General features: G+C 39.2%; 1 protein-coding gene across 3 annotated transcripts in view; it reads left to right on the top strand.

The window, feature by feature from the left end:
- The first annotated feature begins 426 nt into the window (after positions 1–426).
- Positions 427–20,037, top strand: part of IGF1 (insulin like growth factor 1) — a 74,282-nt gene continuing 54,671 nt past the window's right edge. Inside the window, exons 1-2 of one of the 3 annotated variants that reach the window (XM_032416599.1) lie at positions 427–1,300; positions 5,799–5,955. In XM_032416599.1, coding sequence (XP_032272490.1) covers positions 1,238–1,300; positions 5,799–5,955 — 220 coding nt within the window. In that variant the 5' untranslated portion in view covers positions 427–1,237. Of the gene's footprint in view, positions 1,301–3,049; positions 3,106–5,058; positions 5,135–5,798; positions 5,956–20,037 lie in introns of those variants that run through there. The other 2 variants (XM_032416600.1, XM_032416601.1) reach the window with 2 other exon arrangements.

The raw sequence follows: 20,037 nt of genomic DNA, 5'->3' as shown, positions 1-20,037 counted from the left end.
TATCTACATCTCGCAAAACCAAAGAGCAATTGGTACAAACTGTATTGACAAAAGATCAGAACTTGATTCTCAATGGCAAAGGCAAGTATACATTATAAATAGCAAAACAGCTGGCTTGGACCATGTTGCCGGCCACTCATCCAGTTGAGGGATTTAAATGACATCATAACCCTTGAGAGGGTATTGCTAGCCAGCTGGTGTTATTTAGAATACACAAAAATTGGAGAAAGAAAACACACACACACACACACACACACACAGGTTCAAGTTATGCAGAAAAACATGAACAATGGAAAAATAGTTTGCCCCTCAGGTGCCCTTCCCTGGGCGGGGAGGGGAGTTGGGGAGAGGTTGGTAATAGGAAGCCTAGTAGAGAAAGGAAGAAAAAGATTTTATTTTTTCAGTTGGCTTTATAGCTCAGCAAAGTCTTTGCCCTGTTGCGGGCAAAAAGCATGAGACGGTGTCCTAAAAGGAGCCAATTGCAATGCTGCCTGCCCCTTTTCTAGGTTCTAGGAAATGAGATCATTCCCCTTGCTTGGCAACTAGGACAAGGGGTCACCCCAGTGCTGTCTTCCAACCTACTTTATCCCAGTCATTTCAGGGTTAAAATTGTAGGATTTGCTCGAGATGTTTTTTTTTTTTTCTTCATTTCTGCTTTTTTATTTTTGCATTTGCTCTAGAATAGAAAAATGCTCGCCCATCCTCCATTGTATGTTCCTTTAATACCGGTAAGGTGTATTAGCAGATGTGTGTGTCTCCATGCCCAGCAGAAAGTTAATCAGAGGACAGATCCTTATTTTTTATGGCAGCATCAGTATATTAATGTCTGCTAACCCTGTCACTAACACACATTCTTTTAAGGGAAAAAAATGCTTCTGCGCTCTAGTTTTAAAATGCAAAGGTATGATGTTATTTGTCACCATGCCCAAAAAAGTCCTTACTCGATAACTTTGCCAGAAGAGGGAGAGAGAGAGAAGGCAAATGTTCCCCCAGCTGTTTCCTGTCTACAGTGTCTGTGTTTTGTAGATAAATGTGAGGATTTTCTCTAAATCCCTCTTCTGTTTGCTAAATCTCACTGTCACTGCTAAATTCAGAGCAGATAGAGCCTGCGCAATGGAATAAAGTCCTCAAAATTGAAATGTGACATTGCTCTCAACATCTCCCATCTCTCTGGATTTCTTTTTGCCTCATTATTCCTGCTAACCAATTCATTTCCAGACTTTGCACTTCAGAAGCAATGGGAAAAATCAGCAGTCTTCCAACCCAATTATTTAAGTGCTGCTTTTGTGATTTCTTGAAGGTAAATATTTCTTACTCTTTGAAGTCATTGGGGAATTTTCTTTAAATTGTGTACTGTTTGCTTCTGCCTAGAAATGTTATTCACTTTAGAATTTTCATTGTTTCAGAACTGGGAGTTATTTATAAATTGCTGAATATGCAATTCTGTGGGATCTGAAAAACTAGCTCCGGGAGATGGATGCCTTTGCACAGATATCTGTATGAGTAGAAACTATTGCAGGGTACTTATGCTAAATCCTCCACTTGTGCAGGGCTTCAGTGGTATCATTATAGAAGATTCCTTTAAATCCTGTCTATGGTTAAGGGCTATAGAGCATGGATATGAACTTTTAGATTTTTTTTTTTTTTGCAGGTGCAGATGTTTTATTTTTAAGACCATGTTTGTGTGTGTGCACGCGCGTGTGTGTGTGTGTGTGTGTAACTCGTCAGGACTTTTTATTACAAGGCATGCCACATACGAAGTTACCTTTTAGGTGATATTAAAGCTTTTAAATATGATCTTTGGAGCTAAGGTCCCAGAACTCTCTGCACTTATGCCCAGAGAGTCAAAGTTAGAGCGAAGTTTAATTTGCTCTTCTGAAAAAGAACTTGACAACTCTTGCTGACCCTGCATATTCGTATAATTTAAACAAATGCATACTGTATATATGGAAAGCGGAAACTTTCTAGCAACTGCATGTCCAAGTTTTCCCTTTGGAAGAGGACTTTCATGGGTGAAGTTTGGACTTGGGATTTCGTGCTGTAAAACTGATTTTATACTCGGTGTTGTAAAGTCTCTTTAGGTAAATTTGGCTGCCGCTGTTAATGCCAACTTCTCGTTTCCAATCACTGGCCCTAGTTCAAGTTTCCATTCTCAGCAAAATTATATCCTTCAAGACTTGTGTTTTTCCAATTTGCAAGCATTTTTAAGCCACTGTCACTGGCTCCTCAATGCAATTGCCTAAGAGCTCAATTCATAAAACTTCCCTGCCTCTTAGTACAGCATTCATTTGCTGCTCTCAAATACTCCACCACTAGGACTTTTCCTAGTCAAGTAAGTGGCTTAGGAGTTAAGCGTACATCTTTGTCAGGCACCTGATTCTGCTACCTTCCAGGTGCCAAGACTGGCTACCTTGCTTTTAAAAGAAATGAAGTCTCTCTATATACTATATAGAGAGCATATATAATATACTATGTGGTCTGACAGCTAAGGTTTTTGTCTTCCTACTTAGATGATCATAAAAGGGGTTGTTGAGTGTTATCTCTGCATTAATTACAAGTTTGGAAAACTTTCTCCAAATGAACTTTTCAGAAACAGAGCTAGCAAATGTTGTTACTTTTCCTTTTTACCTGGAGCAAGAAGTGGCTTGAGGGAGCTTCGTGGTCCTTCAAATGTAATTCAATAAGTAAAGGTGTCCTGCCTAGAGGCAGAACTCACAAGCTGACTGTACTCTGAGTCTCAAGATATTTGTAAGTGTTTGAGTCAGAGGGAAGGGGGTAAGGCAGAGGACTAGAGCTTGGGGTCCCTGTTCAGAGCAGCTACAATAGGCACACAATGGAAATTGGTGCCTTGATGGGGGTGGGGGGAAGATGGACTCAAATCCCAGCTGTGCAATTTGTTCATTGTTTGATGGACAAAAGGCAGTTTACCCAGGCTAATGGCATACCTGCCTGGGTGTCCAAATGTAACTAGATGCTTTCACAAACCCCACCCACAAAGCAGCACATGTTTTTAAGTCCTCAGTTTTCTATTCACATCAGCCTCATAATACCCACCCTGACCTGCTGTAAAAGATCTGGAACAAACAAAAAATGGTTACACCTACAGTGAGTATTTTCTTATGACTATTGCCCTCAAATTTTGCTGGGCATTTTCATTGTAGCCCAGACATCTGGAATCAATTGATATTCCATTTATTTAAGATAAAAAAGAAAGGTCTTTTAAATTTTGAATTTGTGAATGATTTTTGAGAAACAGTGCTCTGAATTCTTTTTCTTTCTTTTTTTCTCTTCTCTTTCTGGTTCTTCCTTTCTTTCTCTCTGTATCTTTCCTTTCTCTCTCTTTGTTTCTTTTGTGTTTGACAAAATAAAAGACCAAGAAAAGGACGGACATATGGGGCCACTTGTTTCAAACTTTTAACCCCTAAGCAAGTTTGTTATTGTTTTCTTTGGGGGGAACATAATGTGATAAAATTCTCTGGTTCTCTGTGGGTGTACCGGACTATTACCTGAACTAAGGGAAAATGCAGTGGAGGTTCTCTCTTGTCCTAGAACTGTAAGTGCTGATATTTATCTAACAACATAACTCAGCAAAAAAGAAAGAAAAGGAAAACGAAAAGCTATAAAAAAATAAATCTTATATTCTGAAATGCTAGTGATCTATATGTGAGAACTTATATGTGTTATGCCAGAAATAACTATTAAAAATATAGTTTTAACATCTCACAAAGTTCTCAATTCACTAAGGCTACCTCTTCCCATGGATTTTACAAGAACTGAAGAACTTCAAGCCATCTACAGTTGCAGGTGCTTCAGCATTACTATAAACTCAACAAAGAAGGGAGGGATGGAGAAATAAGATTGGTACAGTAGCATGCATTCTAGAACTGGCCCATTGCCAGAGTGTGGGGTATGTTCTGTAAGATCAATTCACAGTTCGCTCTTTTGAAAAAGGCAATGAAGTCCAGACAGGTTGGAACTGTTGAGATTTCCACTGGAAATACTGAAGGGGAAACCCCCCCCCCCAATTATTTTATGACTAAGAAAAATGTAGATTGGATGAGAACCTGTTTCCTGCAGTCCTGGTGGCTTTGGCTATGTGGAGGTGAAGGGTTTCCATGCAGAGGTCCTATTGAGAAAATGGAAGAAGTGTTCAGTTGAGCTTTCACCTTCTCTTCTATTTTATGTCCATTATTTATGATGATTTGCAAATAGAGGGCGCTTTTCATCTTAAACTGTTTTACAAGCATTAACTGAGTATTTACGTTTTGTTAACGAGAGGCAGGGGTTTAAGGTGTTTTTTTTCCCCCCAGTTGCTGAGCTGAAGGTCTGGCCACAAAAATGGAAATCTTAATTAAAATGATGGAGGAAAATCTGCCGCTGATGTAGAGAGCCATTAAGTTGAGAGTTTATGGAGGGCAAGGAAGGCAAATGACTGAGTCTGTTTCTCCAAAAGGGATGGAGTTGAATGGGTCTGCCACTACTGTGAGGTTCAGAAAAGCCTTTTTTTATAATGATCGCTTCCAGCATAACTCCATGACCCTTTTGAGAAGGTCCCTCGCTTACATCCTGCCAGTGACTCTTCCAAGGCCACTGAAAGTAAATACAGCTGAGAGAGGTAAAGCTACTCACCTTGGGAGGCTTCCTGGAAGAAACCACATCTTTGTGCCACAGTAGCAATATGGAAAAGTTAGTGATCACCTTAGCATTGTTTCTACTACTTTGAGAGAGGATAGAGCCCTGAGCCACAGAAATCCTGCTTTTGGCCAGGCTGCCATTTGTCTGTCACCGGGGGTGCCTCAGTATATTCTGCTATAAAATGGATACAGAGACACATAAGCCCCTCCAAGACATGAAGTCAGAATTCCTGTGGCAGAAAAAAAAAACAAAAAACAAAAACAAAAAACAAAAAGAAAACTTTTGCAGGTTTTGAGCCCAATGCCCTGTTCATGGAAGGCAATCTCTCCACACATGTTGATGTGATACTGTACTTGACACAGAGGACTTTAGAATACAGAAGATGTAGGGTCTACTTAGCATGAGCCAATTTCATTCCTAAATCCTATTTTTCCTGTTTCTGTTTTTTTTTTTTTTTTCACTTCCACTTGTGGTTGTGTTAACTGCTGATATTCCCCAGGTAAGAAGTTTCTCTGTCTCTCTGTCTTCCTCTCTGTCTCTGTTTCTCTCTTTCTCTCTCTCATTAAGTGAAAAAAAGCAAAAACAAAAACCCTGTAATGACATATAGTATTTTCACAAATCCGTTTTTATCCACAGTAAATTATCTTTAATCAGTAGCTGGGGAATGATGTTCTAGTTAACTTAATATTCTGGTCCATAATGAATGCATGGGCCATCTGTGGATGGCCAATCTTTGGAGAATTTAAATTAATAAAATGTATTTGGTCCCAAATCTGGACTCAGCATAGTTTAACCTTTGACAGTTCAAAAGGTTTACCAGGATCTCTGAGTGGTGTGGGATTCTACTGCAATAATAGCAGTTTTCATTTACATAGTAAATGTTTCTAGATATTTTATCTCATTGAATTGCAATAGGAATCTGCAAAGAAGGGGTTCAGTGAAGTCCACGGTGGCAAGGGGATTAAACACAGGTTGTTTGATGCCAAGAAGTGCTCAGGCCACAGCACCCTGAGGTCCGTCATGCACTCTGTTGCACTGCTGTGCAGGGTAGTTCTGACTAATGGCAGTAATGCAATGCTAGGAGTGAGGCACATTTGCCTCACCACCCCTGCCCTTGCAAGGACCAAGGAGGAAACATGACCATCCTTCTATTTTTCTGGCAGGTAAAGATGCACATTATGTCCTCCTCTCATCTCTTCTACCTGGCCCTGTGCTTGCTCACCTTCACCAGCTCCGCCACGGCTGGACCAGAGACGCTCTGTGGGGCTGAGCTGGTGGATGCTCTTCAGTTCGTGTGTGGAGACAGGGGTTTTTATTTCAGTAAGTAGCCCTCCCTCTCACTGCTCTGTGGATTTACAACCACAGGGAGTGTGTGAATAACTGAATGACTGCCCGTGGCTGGCAGCCTTCCTCAGCCTCTGAGATCCCTCACCTTAAAGTAAGCCTAGTGTTTCAGCGGGGCTGTGGCAAGTTTTACAGATTTAGGATGGAATTTTCCTCCTTAGCAGTTTGTCTTTTAACTACTTCCTGCTGAGCTTTCCCAAAATTATTGTGCTCTACCCTCGCTATTCCTTTCCTTTCAGTGAAAGGAAGGGACAGAATGAACCTGGGGAATTGAGGTTTTTGTTTTTGAGATCTGTTGGTGCCCATATAAACATATGGAAACATGGAGGCCTGTTTTAAGTGCTAGGTAATTTGGAGTAAAATAGTAAGGTGGACTGGGAAGAAGAATTAAGGGGGCACATCCCAGATGTCTCCGTGCAATGTGAAATCACCAGGGACAGAAGGTGAACTTTGCTCAAAGGCACATTTACAAAAACACAGGCACTCTCTAAATGCAAACTGAAATGCCATATTAATTTGTCCTCTATGAAAATTGACCTTGATGTTTTGTTATTGCCTTCCTTTGACTTAGCTTTTCTCTGGGACTCTCCAGTGATATCTCCATCTGGAAAAGGGTTTCTGACAAGTGTGGGGTTACTTATCCCATAAGTAGGTCTCAGGTGATTAAAAAGCTGACAGTCAATAAAAATAGACAGCCCAGTCAATGTTTGCAAATAATAAACACAAACATAAGTCAATGTTGCCTGGGGGAACTGAGCACTTAGAGAATCTACCTCAGAGACATCTATCTCATTGTATATTATAGGACAGTGAAAGATTTAAAGCCAATTGCTCATTCTATATAATTATTTGGAATTTTAGAGAGTTCCAGGAAACTGATGTTCAGGTCCTCAGTGAGCATGAATCATTCTTGGAGGTTCATTATCACTGGAGTGTAGACAGCTTACCTCAGTTGCCCACTAAGCTTTGAATAGCTCCTCTGATGACTCACACACTTAGGTCTCTCTCATCTTCTTCCCAGGGAAGGTGGTGTGTGCCTGTACGTGCGTGCATGTGTGCGTGTGTGTGCGTGTGTGTGTGCGTGTGAGAGAGAGAGAGAGAAAGAGAGAGTAGGGGAAGGGGCTTGAATATAGCAGTCTGGGATGAGTCAGAGAGATGGCAAGGGAGAGGCTGATGGGGGACTGATGATTTGTATTCACCATAGATTTGGCAACAAATAGTCTTTAAACAACTAGTGACAGAGAATGAGAAGTGCTTTTTACTACTTGAATGGGCAAACACCCCTCTCTGTTTCCAGCTAATGCTTTAATAGAATGAATTCATTTATTTTTCTGGATAAAGCAATTCTATCCAGGTCTCTGTTGTAGGGCAAATGAATAAGTTCATTGGGTGGGTACTTTTCAAATAGCAGACTTGTTTTACTTTTGAAATATACAGTGAAAGGCAAATGTGCTACATCAACATCACCCAATGATGGGTTGTCATTATTCTTTACTTTGCTGCTACTGATCCACATATAAAAAAATGAATAAGTAATTCTCACATATTATGCCCAAGAGGATTTTTTTTTTTTGCCTTGATAATCCATTTGTGCAATTTCCTTTGATCCAAGGATTAAGGTAATTGCCAAGCCCACAATTGTCTTCCGTTATGTGCCAGGATGAATTGCCTTGTTCAACTTGACGTGCTCCAGGATTTCCATGTACAGTACAAGGAAACTGGATCATTCTGTGCTTATGATGTTTGCATTAGATAATGAATATGGGAATGTAAATAATGATTTGGTCTCAAGTAACCATATAATACTGATACATGTGCACACAGACGGTTAAGAGTATTGGACAACTATGATGGAAACCAATTTCAAGGCACCAAAAAGGTTCTTTTATTGAAATCACCTAACCAGGATCTACCCTCTCAATGGGCTCCTTGATGCCAAAGACTATGTTTATTTACCACTGAATCCCAGTATCTAGCTCAATGCCTGGCTGATATAGAAAAGGCTCTATTTGATCATTGAACTGACAAGCTTGAATTAAATTGAACCCAATTGAATGGAATGGAATTACTTATTTGGGATCTCAGTCTTCAGAACCATAAAGAATTAGGCTTGTCAATTACTTTGGATAATTCATATATCTCCTATTTACCCAGCTATTGGATAAAATTGTTTTTCTTTTATTCAACTGAATATGACTGTGAGGCTGACTAGAGGCTGCATTTTGGTCATCATCCCTAAGCTACACTGATGGTCTGTTTTGTGTCTGAGCCAATTATTCTAACAGGCATTAACTGTTGTCAACAAATTGTATTGAGTTTCCTTTTTGTCCCTTGAGATTTAGTGTGTGTGGAGAAGTTAGCTCTAAGCATTTATGGGTCTTTGAGATACTTTTTTAGAGGAAAGCAGTCTTCCTCACCTCTATCCCCTGTCAGTTGACTCTTTTCATTGTTTTTACCCTTACTTTCAAAGTTTTATTGCAGCTGTGCCTTTTATTTAAAGCTGCTTCAAATCCACTTTGAAAGTACAGTTTTGTTGTTGTTTTCTTTTTTTAATAGTGGAAAGCAGTTTCTGATCTTCATTTGAAATTCGAACATCTAAAAGAAAATTGCATCCATATTTATCTTTTTTGTCAGGTCAGAATGTTTAACAAGGAGAGTTTTCTTAACCTATTAGACACAGAACAGTTCTGAATAAAAAAAAATAATGTTTACTTTGTATAGACTGACCCAGTGTGTGAATGAGCTCGTATTTCTCTATAAGCACAAGTTCTACTACAACACAGTGGAAGCAACCTTCTAGATTATCTGTTTTGTGAACAATTTTTCCAGCATAAGTGGAACAGTTCCTCTATAATTAATGCAGCTTCCCCAGACATTTTATAAAATGAAAGTTCCAGTGAAGAGCTAATTACTAATTCTTCCCTATGCATCATAGTAAGAGAAGGTATCAGCCAGTCTTGTGCTCTCACAGTCCTGTGAGGAAAATGGTGGCGTAATGAAGTGGCACATTGGGAAAGAGCTCGCTATTATCTTGCCAGATTGATGGAGCCCTCATAGAGAAGGGCTTGTTATAACCTCATTTTGCATGAAACATAGCAAGAGGAAAAGAGCTTCAAGTGAAAAAGAAGAAGTTAAGCTTGCCATAGATATAATTTTTTGACAGTCATGGTGATTAACCATTTTAACATGTACTTTAAGGGCTTGTGGAATTTCTCTCTTTGGAGATACTTAAAAATTTGAAAGACAACCAACCATCTTGGATGGTTTCAATTAAGAGCAACCAAAAGAAAGCAAGTTTCTGGGGTCCTTTTTAGTTTTAAGAGTCTATAAACAGTCCCTTAAATAAACTGTATATGCTTTACCTCAGCGGTCTGGGAAAAAGGAGAAGTAAATCAAATAGAAAAGAAAGTTGGATACCCTTTCAGCTATTCCAGATTTATAGCTTTTGTAAAACACACTTCCAATTCGTAGTTATTAAGAACAGGTCTGAATAAACTAAGCGCATTCTTCATGCGTTAAAACATACTGCTTTATGGAGTTTAAGCAAAACTTTGCAATGAATTTCACTGTTATTGATTGCAACAAACTTCCTAGATCTAGGTATTATTATTAACTCATGTTTCTTTCATTTGAAATATAGTGCTCAGAAAACTGCTCCCAGACCTGTCACTCATTAGCTGTATGCCTTTGGCAGGCATTTAAACTTCCTGGGTCAAAATGTCCTTGTCCATAAAACAAGGGGATTTTGTTAAAGTAAATGACTTCTTATAACTTTAACAGACTCATAGTCCAGGTTATAATGAACAAGGATTTGGTGCTATTCAAGAAAGGAGAACCTTAGATTTAAGTAGTGACCAAAGAACATTTAGTGTCCTTTAACTTCCCTAAAGAGTTTCTGTTTGCCCCCAAAGATAGAAGATTTCACCTATGTAAAGAAAGAGTAGCTAGCTTCTTTGTTTTGTTTTGTTTTGTTTTAATCTGGGTTTCAACCCCTCAGGAGTGGAATAGAAGCTCAGACATGACCAAATACACGAAAGTCATCTGGCCAAAGGAGCACATGCAAGCAGATTGCCATGTTTCTTTGTGAGGAAGGACCAGCTGACTGTTCTCATCTTTACATTTTCTCACTCTCTTGGATGTGAGAACAAGTGAGTAGGTCAGTTTTTAGTTGCCCTTTATTAAGTCAGATGGGACAAATAAGAATCTATAGGCTTCCAAACCTTGACCAACCGCCTTTTGCTAGCCTATTGATACTGCCTTTCCAATTAAAGAAGGGAGTGTATAGTTCAGGGCATTCAAAGATATACACCATTAGCATTGCTTTGAGTGGGGCTGGGTTTGAGCTGCACCATTTGTATTCCACGGCTTGGTACCCCTTAGACCGCCAGCCATGCATTTGTATGACAGCTGCTCAAAGTTAAGGGTACAGTCTCTGGCTGTGGAAAAGCTTTTCTCTTTGAAATTAATTGGCACATGTGGGGTTTTACCTTATGGCCCTGGGCTCATTAGTACCACTAAGCTAATAGGCCACAGATAGTCTTAAAGAAAAGTAATGTGTTTTTATATTGATGCTAAATGCTTGCATCCCAGAGGACCAGTCTATGCAAACAAAGGACCACTTAAAAAGTGATAGCTTCTGTGAAAAATTAGAAAATAATTTGCATTTTTCTGACATTTTAATATTCTTTAAGACCATCTCCCTGATGGAGAATTATAAGAAGCAGAAGAGTGAAGGGTTCAAGACCAAGAGCATGGTCTCTATTGCCAATAATTCAGAGTTTGAATTCTAGCTTACTTGGTAGGTGGCCTTGAGGAAATTACTTAACCTCTTTGTTCCCCAATTTCCTCATCTGTAAAATGGGGCCTACCTCATAAAACTGGTGTAAGGATTAAATGAGTTAATGTATTAGAACATATTAACTTAGAATACTGCCTGGCACATAGTAAGCACCATACATGTTAGCAATACTTATTTACTCTCTTGTGGGGTCAGTTGCAGAGTATATTGTAAAGGTTGAGGTATCTGAACAGCCCAATTAGTTATACACTCATTTTCTCTCCTTAAGGGTAGCTGATAAAACCTATTATTAGTAGTAATAGGTATATAACAATATCAGTAGCAATAAGAATTCTTGTATTTGACTAGTATATTTACTTGTTCAAAATCCACTTGCATCAGCTCTCTCACTTTGGTTTTACCCCATGGAAGGCAAGAATTATTGCTTCACTGGACAAATGAGAAACATGAGACACTGAGATTTTGTGACTTACCTCACTGGACAGATCTAGAACCAAAGTTAGGGTCTCTTGTCTCCATTTGGCCATTTACATTGTTTAGTGGCCCAAAATGTTATGGCATAGAGAGATGCTTCCAAAAATCCCAGCCCTCTTCTGAGAGAGAGTAACCCAGTTGATTCTGAACACTTCTTTGAAAGGAAGCATGAGGGAGATATTCATGTGATCACCCTACATTTTATCTTCCAGAAAAATTTAGGAAATACTAATTGAATATCTTCAGGGTGCACAAGAAAAGTCTTTGATTAGGGGCTGCTGTTGTTCAAGAGACTGGACCCCACTCAGATTGAACACTGCAGTTCACCTGTGAACACCAGGATATGCAGTATGATCCGGGGGAGATCTTCTTCTGGACAACTTCAAGTTTTCTTCCTTCTCTGCCAGCAAACTTCAAGTGCCTCATGTCTTACAGCTATTAGTTCTGTTGGTTTTTCTCAAAGACCAACTGAAGAAGGGCTGTTTATTTGGACCGGGAATTTTTCTCTGGGTGTTATGGGAGAGAAGCAGTAAAGGAGAGGGGATCACAAGGTGCCATAATCCAGATAAGGTGCCAGGCAGGAAGAGGCTTCTCCAGCTTGGCCATGGAAGGAGTTATGAGAGCAGCCAGCGGTTTGGATGTAAGGCTTCCACCTGTGCAGGTATCACTCAACCAGTTGTTTGACACTATTGGTTTTGGATGTCTCTTATCTTAAGTGGCTGGTAAGTTAGGCATTTTGGATCCAGAAGAGAGTTTTGGCATTCTTCAATTCCCTGGGCCACCATATACCTTTTCCAGACATCATGTACCATGCCAGCCCTCCTCAGGGCCTCTGTTAGGAGCCAACCTCATTCTTCTACCAGCCTTCCTTCCCATTTCACAGCCTATAACAAAGAATCAGACAATGAAAACAGGTACAAGATCTCTCTCAAGTAGATTTCTCATTGTTCTCAATAATGGGCTATAAAGCCTTTGCTGTTTTATGCAGCCAGATCTCTGACAACCATGGTGGCAAAAAATCGTTCTTGCACTGGGCTGCTGCCCTGGCAGAGTTCCATCCTACACCTCCCTGTGAAACATCAGCAAGCCCTTACATCACAAAGAATTACTTTTGATTGCCTGATAAGTTCAAATCCTCGGGCCTTATTAGCTGTTAGACTAAGAAGATGACAACACAGCATTTTGTTTGTCTTTATCTATATGCGAGATCATGTTTAAAACAGCAAAGAGCTGTTATTTGACGTGCAGTTCCTTAACTGCAGTAAGTTGTATGCCTATTTAATGCATTGTTTAGTCTCACATTGGCTAAAGCCACTTAAAGAAGCACTTGGCAAGCTCTGGCTTTTCATTCTTGGCATAGCTGCCCCTCTTACTTTTTCACTGAACCTTAAATACCAAGAAAAACCCTTCACTTACTTTGTATCTGGCATATTGCTTTATGCAATTGGCCAGAACTTTTGCACGTGGCCCTCTGCATTTGTCCTAAGGTAATTAATGGCTTTGCAATATTTGATCATCAGCAGCACGGACACAAAAAGAAATTGTGCAACCAGTAGAGACCACACAGTCTTTTAAATTAAAACCTTTTGCATTTAATGCTCAGGCATACTACAGGATAGGGTTTCCATGCAAAAAAAAAAAAAAAAAAAAAAAAGAAGTCATGCTGAAGCCCTTGGAAAGACACCCAAGAACCTGATTATTGATTAAGTATATATCTCTCTAATATCTCCTTCTTAAAAATACCTGACTATTCAAAGGAAGTAAAATTAAAGATTGCTATAAGTTTGGAAACCCTTGAAAAATAGTCAAACATCAAGAATGAAACTCATAGAGAGGTGATGTGTCCAAGGTCACACTGCTATTTAGTGGCAGAAATAGAAAAAGACACTGTTGATTCTCTTTTCTGATTCTAATATGGTGTTTGGCCTCTGGCAGCAATGAACCATGCCTATGTCAAAGTTACCTGGTAAATTAAAATGGCCTGGGAGAGGCCTCCAATCAAGCTCACCCAAGTGAATATAGATCTTGGTGGCTCTCTCATTCCAATAAACTCACCTGAAACTTAAGTTTAACACTTTCCCTTGCTATAGAAATTTGCACGGACTAAAGTAATTCCTTGCCTGTTTCTTATACATTAGACAAAAACTTCAGATGTGCTTTAAGCATTCCAAGTCCACTTAAGGTCATAATTTAGACTATTATTGTATATTATATTATTCTGACTCTTTGGTCACTCTCTCCAATGTCAACTTGGGTAGAGCTGCTTTGGAATGACTTAGCAAAGCTGTGCTCCTGGAAAATCTGAAACAGTCTGACGAGTTGTTGGATCAGCTTTTTTTCTGGAGATTTCTCTGACGGCCCCTGGCCAAAAGAAATTTACACCTGATTTTTTTGCAGACTTCCAAGCAAATACTCTATGAATCTCTTCAGATTTTCTTCTTTCATCTGTGGTCTTTATGAGGTATTAAAAGGCTATTGGAGGGGTCTTTTTAAACTTTGAAATCTGGTTAGTCATAGAGTCAATTCTGTGAATATTGCTGGGAAGATGGTACTACCTCTGTGCCATTTACCCTGGTGAAAGGGCTCTTTCATCAGAGGCAAGTGATTAAGAAAGTCTGCACTGAGCCAACCTACATGCAGCCAATAACTCCTGATTATCTATGAAACTGGGGAAAGGAGCACCAAGAGTTAGAATTCTGGATTAAACTGATTTGAGGACACTATAGATTTTGGCCTCCTTACTTCTCCTTCCTCACTGCCCCAGCCCCTGACCCTTTGTGAGACCAAGTGGCATGTTTTTAAATCCTACTTCATTCTCATACTCCCCACTAACCTCCCCCAGCAGTGTCATTGGCAACAGTTTCTCAACCTCAGCACTATTGACATTTTGGGCCATATAATTTTTTATTGGGGGAGGGGGCTCTTCTGTGCATTGTGAATGTTTAGCACCATACTAGGCTACTACCCCCTCTGGATGCCAGTATCCTTCCTCCGAGTCATGACAATCAAAAGCATCTCAACATTACCGATGCCCCCAGGGTGGGGGTGTGGAATCACCCCTAGTTGAGAACTACTGGACTAGAGGTCTCCAGAAGAGAAGCGACTAGAGGGATAGGAAAGCCATGAGTGAAAGAAACAGAGATACTAATTATCAGTCACTGGTTAATCAGGAGCCTATGTTCCATTGCCTAGACTAAGCAATGAGAAGATTCACTGTGGTTTTAAAAACTTTTTTCTGAAAATATAAAGCTCTTCCTATAGGCTATCTAGAAGGTATTTGTAGGTACCCCCTTTTGTGTTATAGCTATAGAACTCATTTATTTTAGTAACAACAGTAAAGGAAGGTAGAAATGGTGTAAAGCAAAACTTTGTGCTTAGAAATATGATTATGACCACTTGGAGCAAATGAAAAAGAAGCCCAGTATCTATGACCTCAATATTTATGGCCGTTTCCTTCTTAATCGTATAATAAATAGCTGTCAATGTCCCACAAGTGAAAAGGCCTGGCTCAGATATGGTGGTCACAATTTTTCTCTTGGCTTCTGTGTCTTTCCTATCTAAATATCATCAGAGGCATTTTATTGCCCAGAAACAACCCCAGCAGAAAACAGAAAGATCAATGAAGTATTACATTGGAAACCAGAAGTTCCACATTTGAGCCTCACCCAGTTCCCCTTCTTAATAACACTTCTCCCCCTTGGCGCAGTTAGTTAATATCCTTGGGTCTTACATTCTCCTCATTAGTAAAGTGGGAATTAAAATATTACACCTTGTTTTGAAGCTCAACTATAGAAGGCTTTGAAAACCTAAGGGGCCATCCAAATATGTTACTGTTAATTGATTGAGTTGAATGCTTTGCCTGTCTCTCTTATCATCACCACAAATTATTTCAGTGGTTTGACTTCAGTTATTAATGGCATTGACCCATTAGTTCAATTGTTCTTCAATAATTATAATTTAGAAAAGTTAATTTGGCAGTGTATCATCTCAACCTTATTAATTAGAAAGAAAAGTATATTGGTATCTTCTATTAACATATCACTTTGCATTTAGACGGCCCAAGAGTTAACTAATGGATTTTCAGAATGTTCACCCAGTATTACTGTTCATGTCCTCATTGCGGGAAGTAGCAAAAAGACAGGGCTTATCACTTTACCACACTAAGCTTGCTTAAAGAGTCTGTCTCCTCAAGGTGGTTAGGTAGTCACTGAGGTTTCACATGGAGGCAAAAGATTTCCATTCTCCCAAATCAGCTATTGGTGATTTCTGCTCAGCCTCAAAATGCAGTGTTCAGCAGAAGGAATGTACTCACTAATCAGAAAAGTATCTCTGCACTCTCAGGTTGCCCAGCGTAACTGCTTCCTTATCTCAGCCTGACTTAGGAGAATTGAATTTTTTTTGTTTGGACATGGCTTTGATGAAATCAAAATTGTGAGTTTTATCAACATATGGTCTAGTGACCATGTGGCATGTGGTTCTTCTATCCCAGATGCTTCACATCAAACAGCTCTCAGAGACACAATATTTGACTTAGCAAAGACACTTTTGAACCTCACAATCAAATACTGGTCACTCCTGCTATGAATTTTCATTCTATTTTGAGCTCTTCCAGAAGAATAAAGTTTTTTTTTTTTTATTAAAGATTTTATTTATTTATTTGAGAGAGAGAGAGAGAAAGAGCACAAGAGCGGGGAGCGGGAGAGGGAGAAGCAGACTTCCTGCTGAGCAGGTAGCCCGATGCGGGACTCGAATCCGGGACTCCAGGATCATGACCTGAGCCGAAGGCAGTCGCTTAACCAACTGAGCCACCCAGGCGCCCCAAGAAGAATAAAGTTTTAAGGTTGGGTTTTTTTTTCTGTCCTCCACAACATTCGGTGTTGGGCACTTAGTTAACCTGCTTGACTTGATGTTGACAGAGTCATCCCAATAGTTATTTCCTTCTACCAGTCCCCAGAATATACCTCCATAGCTTTCCATTTGCTACTGCCACCATTAAGGATCTGAGATTTAAGGTATAGAATAAAAAAGCCTATTTGAGATATCATTTCTTGGGACCCCTTCACTATTGCCCCAGTAAAAATTTCTCCTAGCTCAACAGTAAGCTAATTCTAGTCCACAGAGAATTTTTAAGGTCTACCAAAAGAGCCTTCACAAAGAGGTTCCATCTGTGGAAGTGGCTTTGTACACAGAACCTCCACTCAGTTCCTCTCTATTTCATCTGAGATATTCATACTAAAAGGAGGGATGGTAGTCAAGGGGAGGCTCATAACAAATGGTAGATCCCTGACAAATAAGCCCCCAAGGTAGGTATAACAGCTGGAGCATCAGCCCTCAGAGAATAAGTGATTTTTATGTCACAGCATAACTGAAGAATTGGAGATCTAGAAAGAATTGTATAGAGCAATCTGGTTCAGTGTACTCACTTCCCAGATGAAGGAAGCGAGATCCAGAAAATAACATAATAGGCATGAGGTCACAAAGCACACTGGTGGGAAAGCCAGAACTGCAATTCAGTCACCTCACTTAGTCTAGGGCTCTTCGCACAGGAGGACACTTTAAACTTAACCTTGATAAATTCACATAAAGGTAGCACTAGCAACTCAGAACTGCTATGTCAGTCACTTCTGGTGTAATGTATTAGAATAGTGTTTGAAAATCTGAGCCCTTAACCAGTCAGAAAACTTTTTTTTTTCCAACTTCTATCACCCATTGGATAACATCAAGTCTCTTTATTCCAAATCTGATCAACCTGACTGTAGGACTATGGATCTTCATAGATTGTAGTAGTTTGATGGATTAGAGGTTTAAAAGAAAATAGTAAAGAGCTAATTTCTTTTTAGAGATGCCTTTAATTTCAAGTCATGTCTGTTGGTTGCCTAGTTTATGCATTTTGTATTGCTTGTTAACTCAGAAGCCACCCAAAACAAAAGGTATTGTCGAGGCATTGTTTCTGTCTCTACACATTCCTGACTTGCTAGTCTTCCATGAAGGTCTTCCATGAAGAAGCTTAAATTTTCCTACGTATTTTGAGTTTTATGTTTCTTTCCATTAAAGTTTCCAGCCGTTCATAGACATATTTAGTTTGGCAGAAGGTAGTGGTGACTCATGGAATGAAGAAATTTGAAAGCAAAGCTACTGAAAATGGATCTAATTTCTTCTTGGGGTAATTTGGGAGCGAGCGATTGATAATTTGTCTAATTTTTCCTGGTTTCATCAGCTGCCATACTGCCAAATATTTGTTCCATATGGATGCTTTGTTATTACTGAAACATATAACAAATTTCAGCTGCAACTATATCTAATATGGTCAAAGGGTAAGACTATTGTTGGCTCATTTTCTCATTGTTTTTGGCTGGACACCCTCAATCAATGGTTATTGAGTGAAAAAACAGGATCATATTGAAACCATTTTCAGCATGTTCCTTCCTATGGATCCAACCATTTCACTGTGAGTTTGTCAAGCACAGCAAATGTTCCTTATTAAAGGGATGATTATGTTTTCAGCATAGACACGACTGCCAGTTAATTGCATTCACCTTATAATTCCGCTCTCTCAATTTGGTGTAGAGATGTTTTTGGCTTTCCAAAGATCCTTCTTTTCTGCTTATTCTTGCCTCCCACTATAGAACAGATATTTGGGGATAGATTCTGAGAAGATCAATGACATACTCATAAAATAAGCATCATTTCAGGCTTACCTTAAGATAGACAGTCTGTGGGCCCTGAGTCATTTGAATCATAAGACTTACAAAAGATATTAGTGCCACAAATCTGGCTGGCATTTCTGTAGATTACTAGTGCTTTGCATGCAATTATGGAAATCTCCCTTACCAGAGAAGCCAGACAAGGGTTCAGTAACATTGCATGAAAACACTATGCTGTGTAAGCTAAAGACACAGAAGGATTTATTTCTGGCTGGTTCTGAAGTAGGCACTGATCACTTATTGTCTTAAAGTCATCCATCAGGTAATTGATTTCAGTCAATATAAATGATTTCAATATCCGCCCCCAACAAAAAAACAATGACAATAATAAAGAACAGAGAAGTCTCTTAGAAGAAACCAGATGTTATTGAAGACCATGGAAAGTGGCAAGAAGTCTCTTGTTTATGATAGGAAAATCTGGTTTGATTAACAAATGTTCTAAGGGTCACACATGTCACATAGTAAAAATACAGTTTAATGTATGAAGACTAGAGCCTTGCTACTCAAAGCAACCTGATAGCTTGTTGGAAATGCAAAATCAAGGGCTCTACTCCAGACTAATTAAAACAAAATCTGCATTTTAAACCAGATACCCAGAGGATTCGTATGCACATAAGGATTTGAGGAGCCCGGTCTAGAGAATAACAGGTATATGTTGATTGGTGACTCATTTGTTAAGAAAGAAAACACAAGCTAGTCAGAGTTGAACTTCCACTGAAGATTTGAAAAGTGTTGTTGGGGCCAAACATGCTTGTGATCATTAACAATATATATGTTGATTCAACCATATCAAGTCCCCAATTCCTTCACATTGGTAGAACCTTTCCTCGGAGGAAGTATAGAACTTCTCCAAGGATAACCCCAAGGCCTGACCTTCTATGAACTGGAAATTGGAACTCCTAATTGCTGTGGCTGCAATTTCCAAACCCATCACTGGGGCCAGGAACTGAGATCCAGTCTTTAAGATCTTGCCAGCTTCTTTTTCAATAGTTATATTTTATAAGAACAGCCAAGCAAGAGTCCTTAAAAAAAATATTTCTAATTGCATTGAGTGGACAAATGTGTGTTTTACTCATATCAAATTGTTTCCTTTGTCATGCTTAGCCAGGTTCTAATATTATTTCTTATGACTCTGAGTTGATTAGTTCCATTAGGTTTGCTATTGGAATTTAAAAGAAATGGTTTTGAGCTAAGAGAATTGGGTTTCTGTCTTCTACTGGAAGATGAAGGGTAAACTTTAAAACTGCTTTTCAAATAGGCAGCTGGTTCCCCAGTTGAAAGCCTTCTCACTAGACCCTTTCTGGAATTCGGCAAGTTCCCCAGCCTGAACCCATTTATGAAAGTCCAGATTGCTAAAGGACGTGCTTGTTCAGAAAGACCTCATCCCACAGCAAGGCAGGTAAAAGTGAGAGAGGGCCAGTTTATAACTTCTTTTCTTTGAATGACACTAGAAAAAAGAGGGAGGGCTTTGAATGAGGGACTTTGAGTATCTTGGATTTACTCAGAGGTTTACCACTACATAACTTGGTAAATTTGGTGAATAGTCCCATGAGTTTCAAAACCTGTTTCCATTGGAACAATAATATTAGGTTGAACCATGACATTCCACTTCTGAAATGGGGTCACTATGATCTCTTTTCACAGTTCTCCAGAGGGAAAAAAATAAGCCATAGATACAGTTTTCACATTTTTTTCATATACATTTTCCTTAAACTTTAAGTATCTGTCACCTCTTGATTATATTCAATTCAATTGGTGGTATTTGACTTAGCTCACAATTATATATTTAATTTATTTAGACTTAATCCATAGCATTTTAATGCAACATCCCTAACTCCTTGGCAACCTACCCATTGAAAATATTGACAAGATACTCTCTAAGACCTTTTCCAAAACTAACATTTACTGTTGTTTCATGGAAATCTCTAAAATCCTTTAAGAAATCCAACTGGATATAGAGCTACTGTTGTTCCTTTATTAGAATTCTTCTTTCATTACTTTTATTCAGAGCTTTAGTAAAATGTAGAGAAGTAAAATTATGGCACTAACCTGTTTAATTATAGCATTGACTGGGCACCTGTT

This window comes from Phoca vitulina, unplaced genomic scaffold, assembly GCF_004348235.1.
Source record: "Phoca vitulina isolate PV1807 unplaced genomic scaffold, GSC_HSeal_1.0 scaffold19, whole genome shotgun sequence".
Taxonomy (NCBI): domain Eukaryota; kingdom Metazoa; phylum Chordata; class Mammalia; order Carnivora; family Phocidae; genus Phoca; species Phoca vitulina.
The sequence above is the reverse complement of the archived record's forward strand: the minus strand, read 5'-3'. Positions and strand labels throughout refer to the sequence as shown.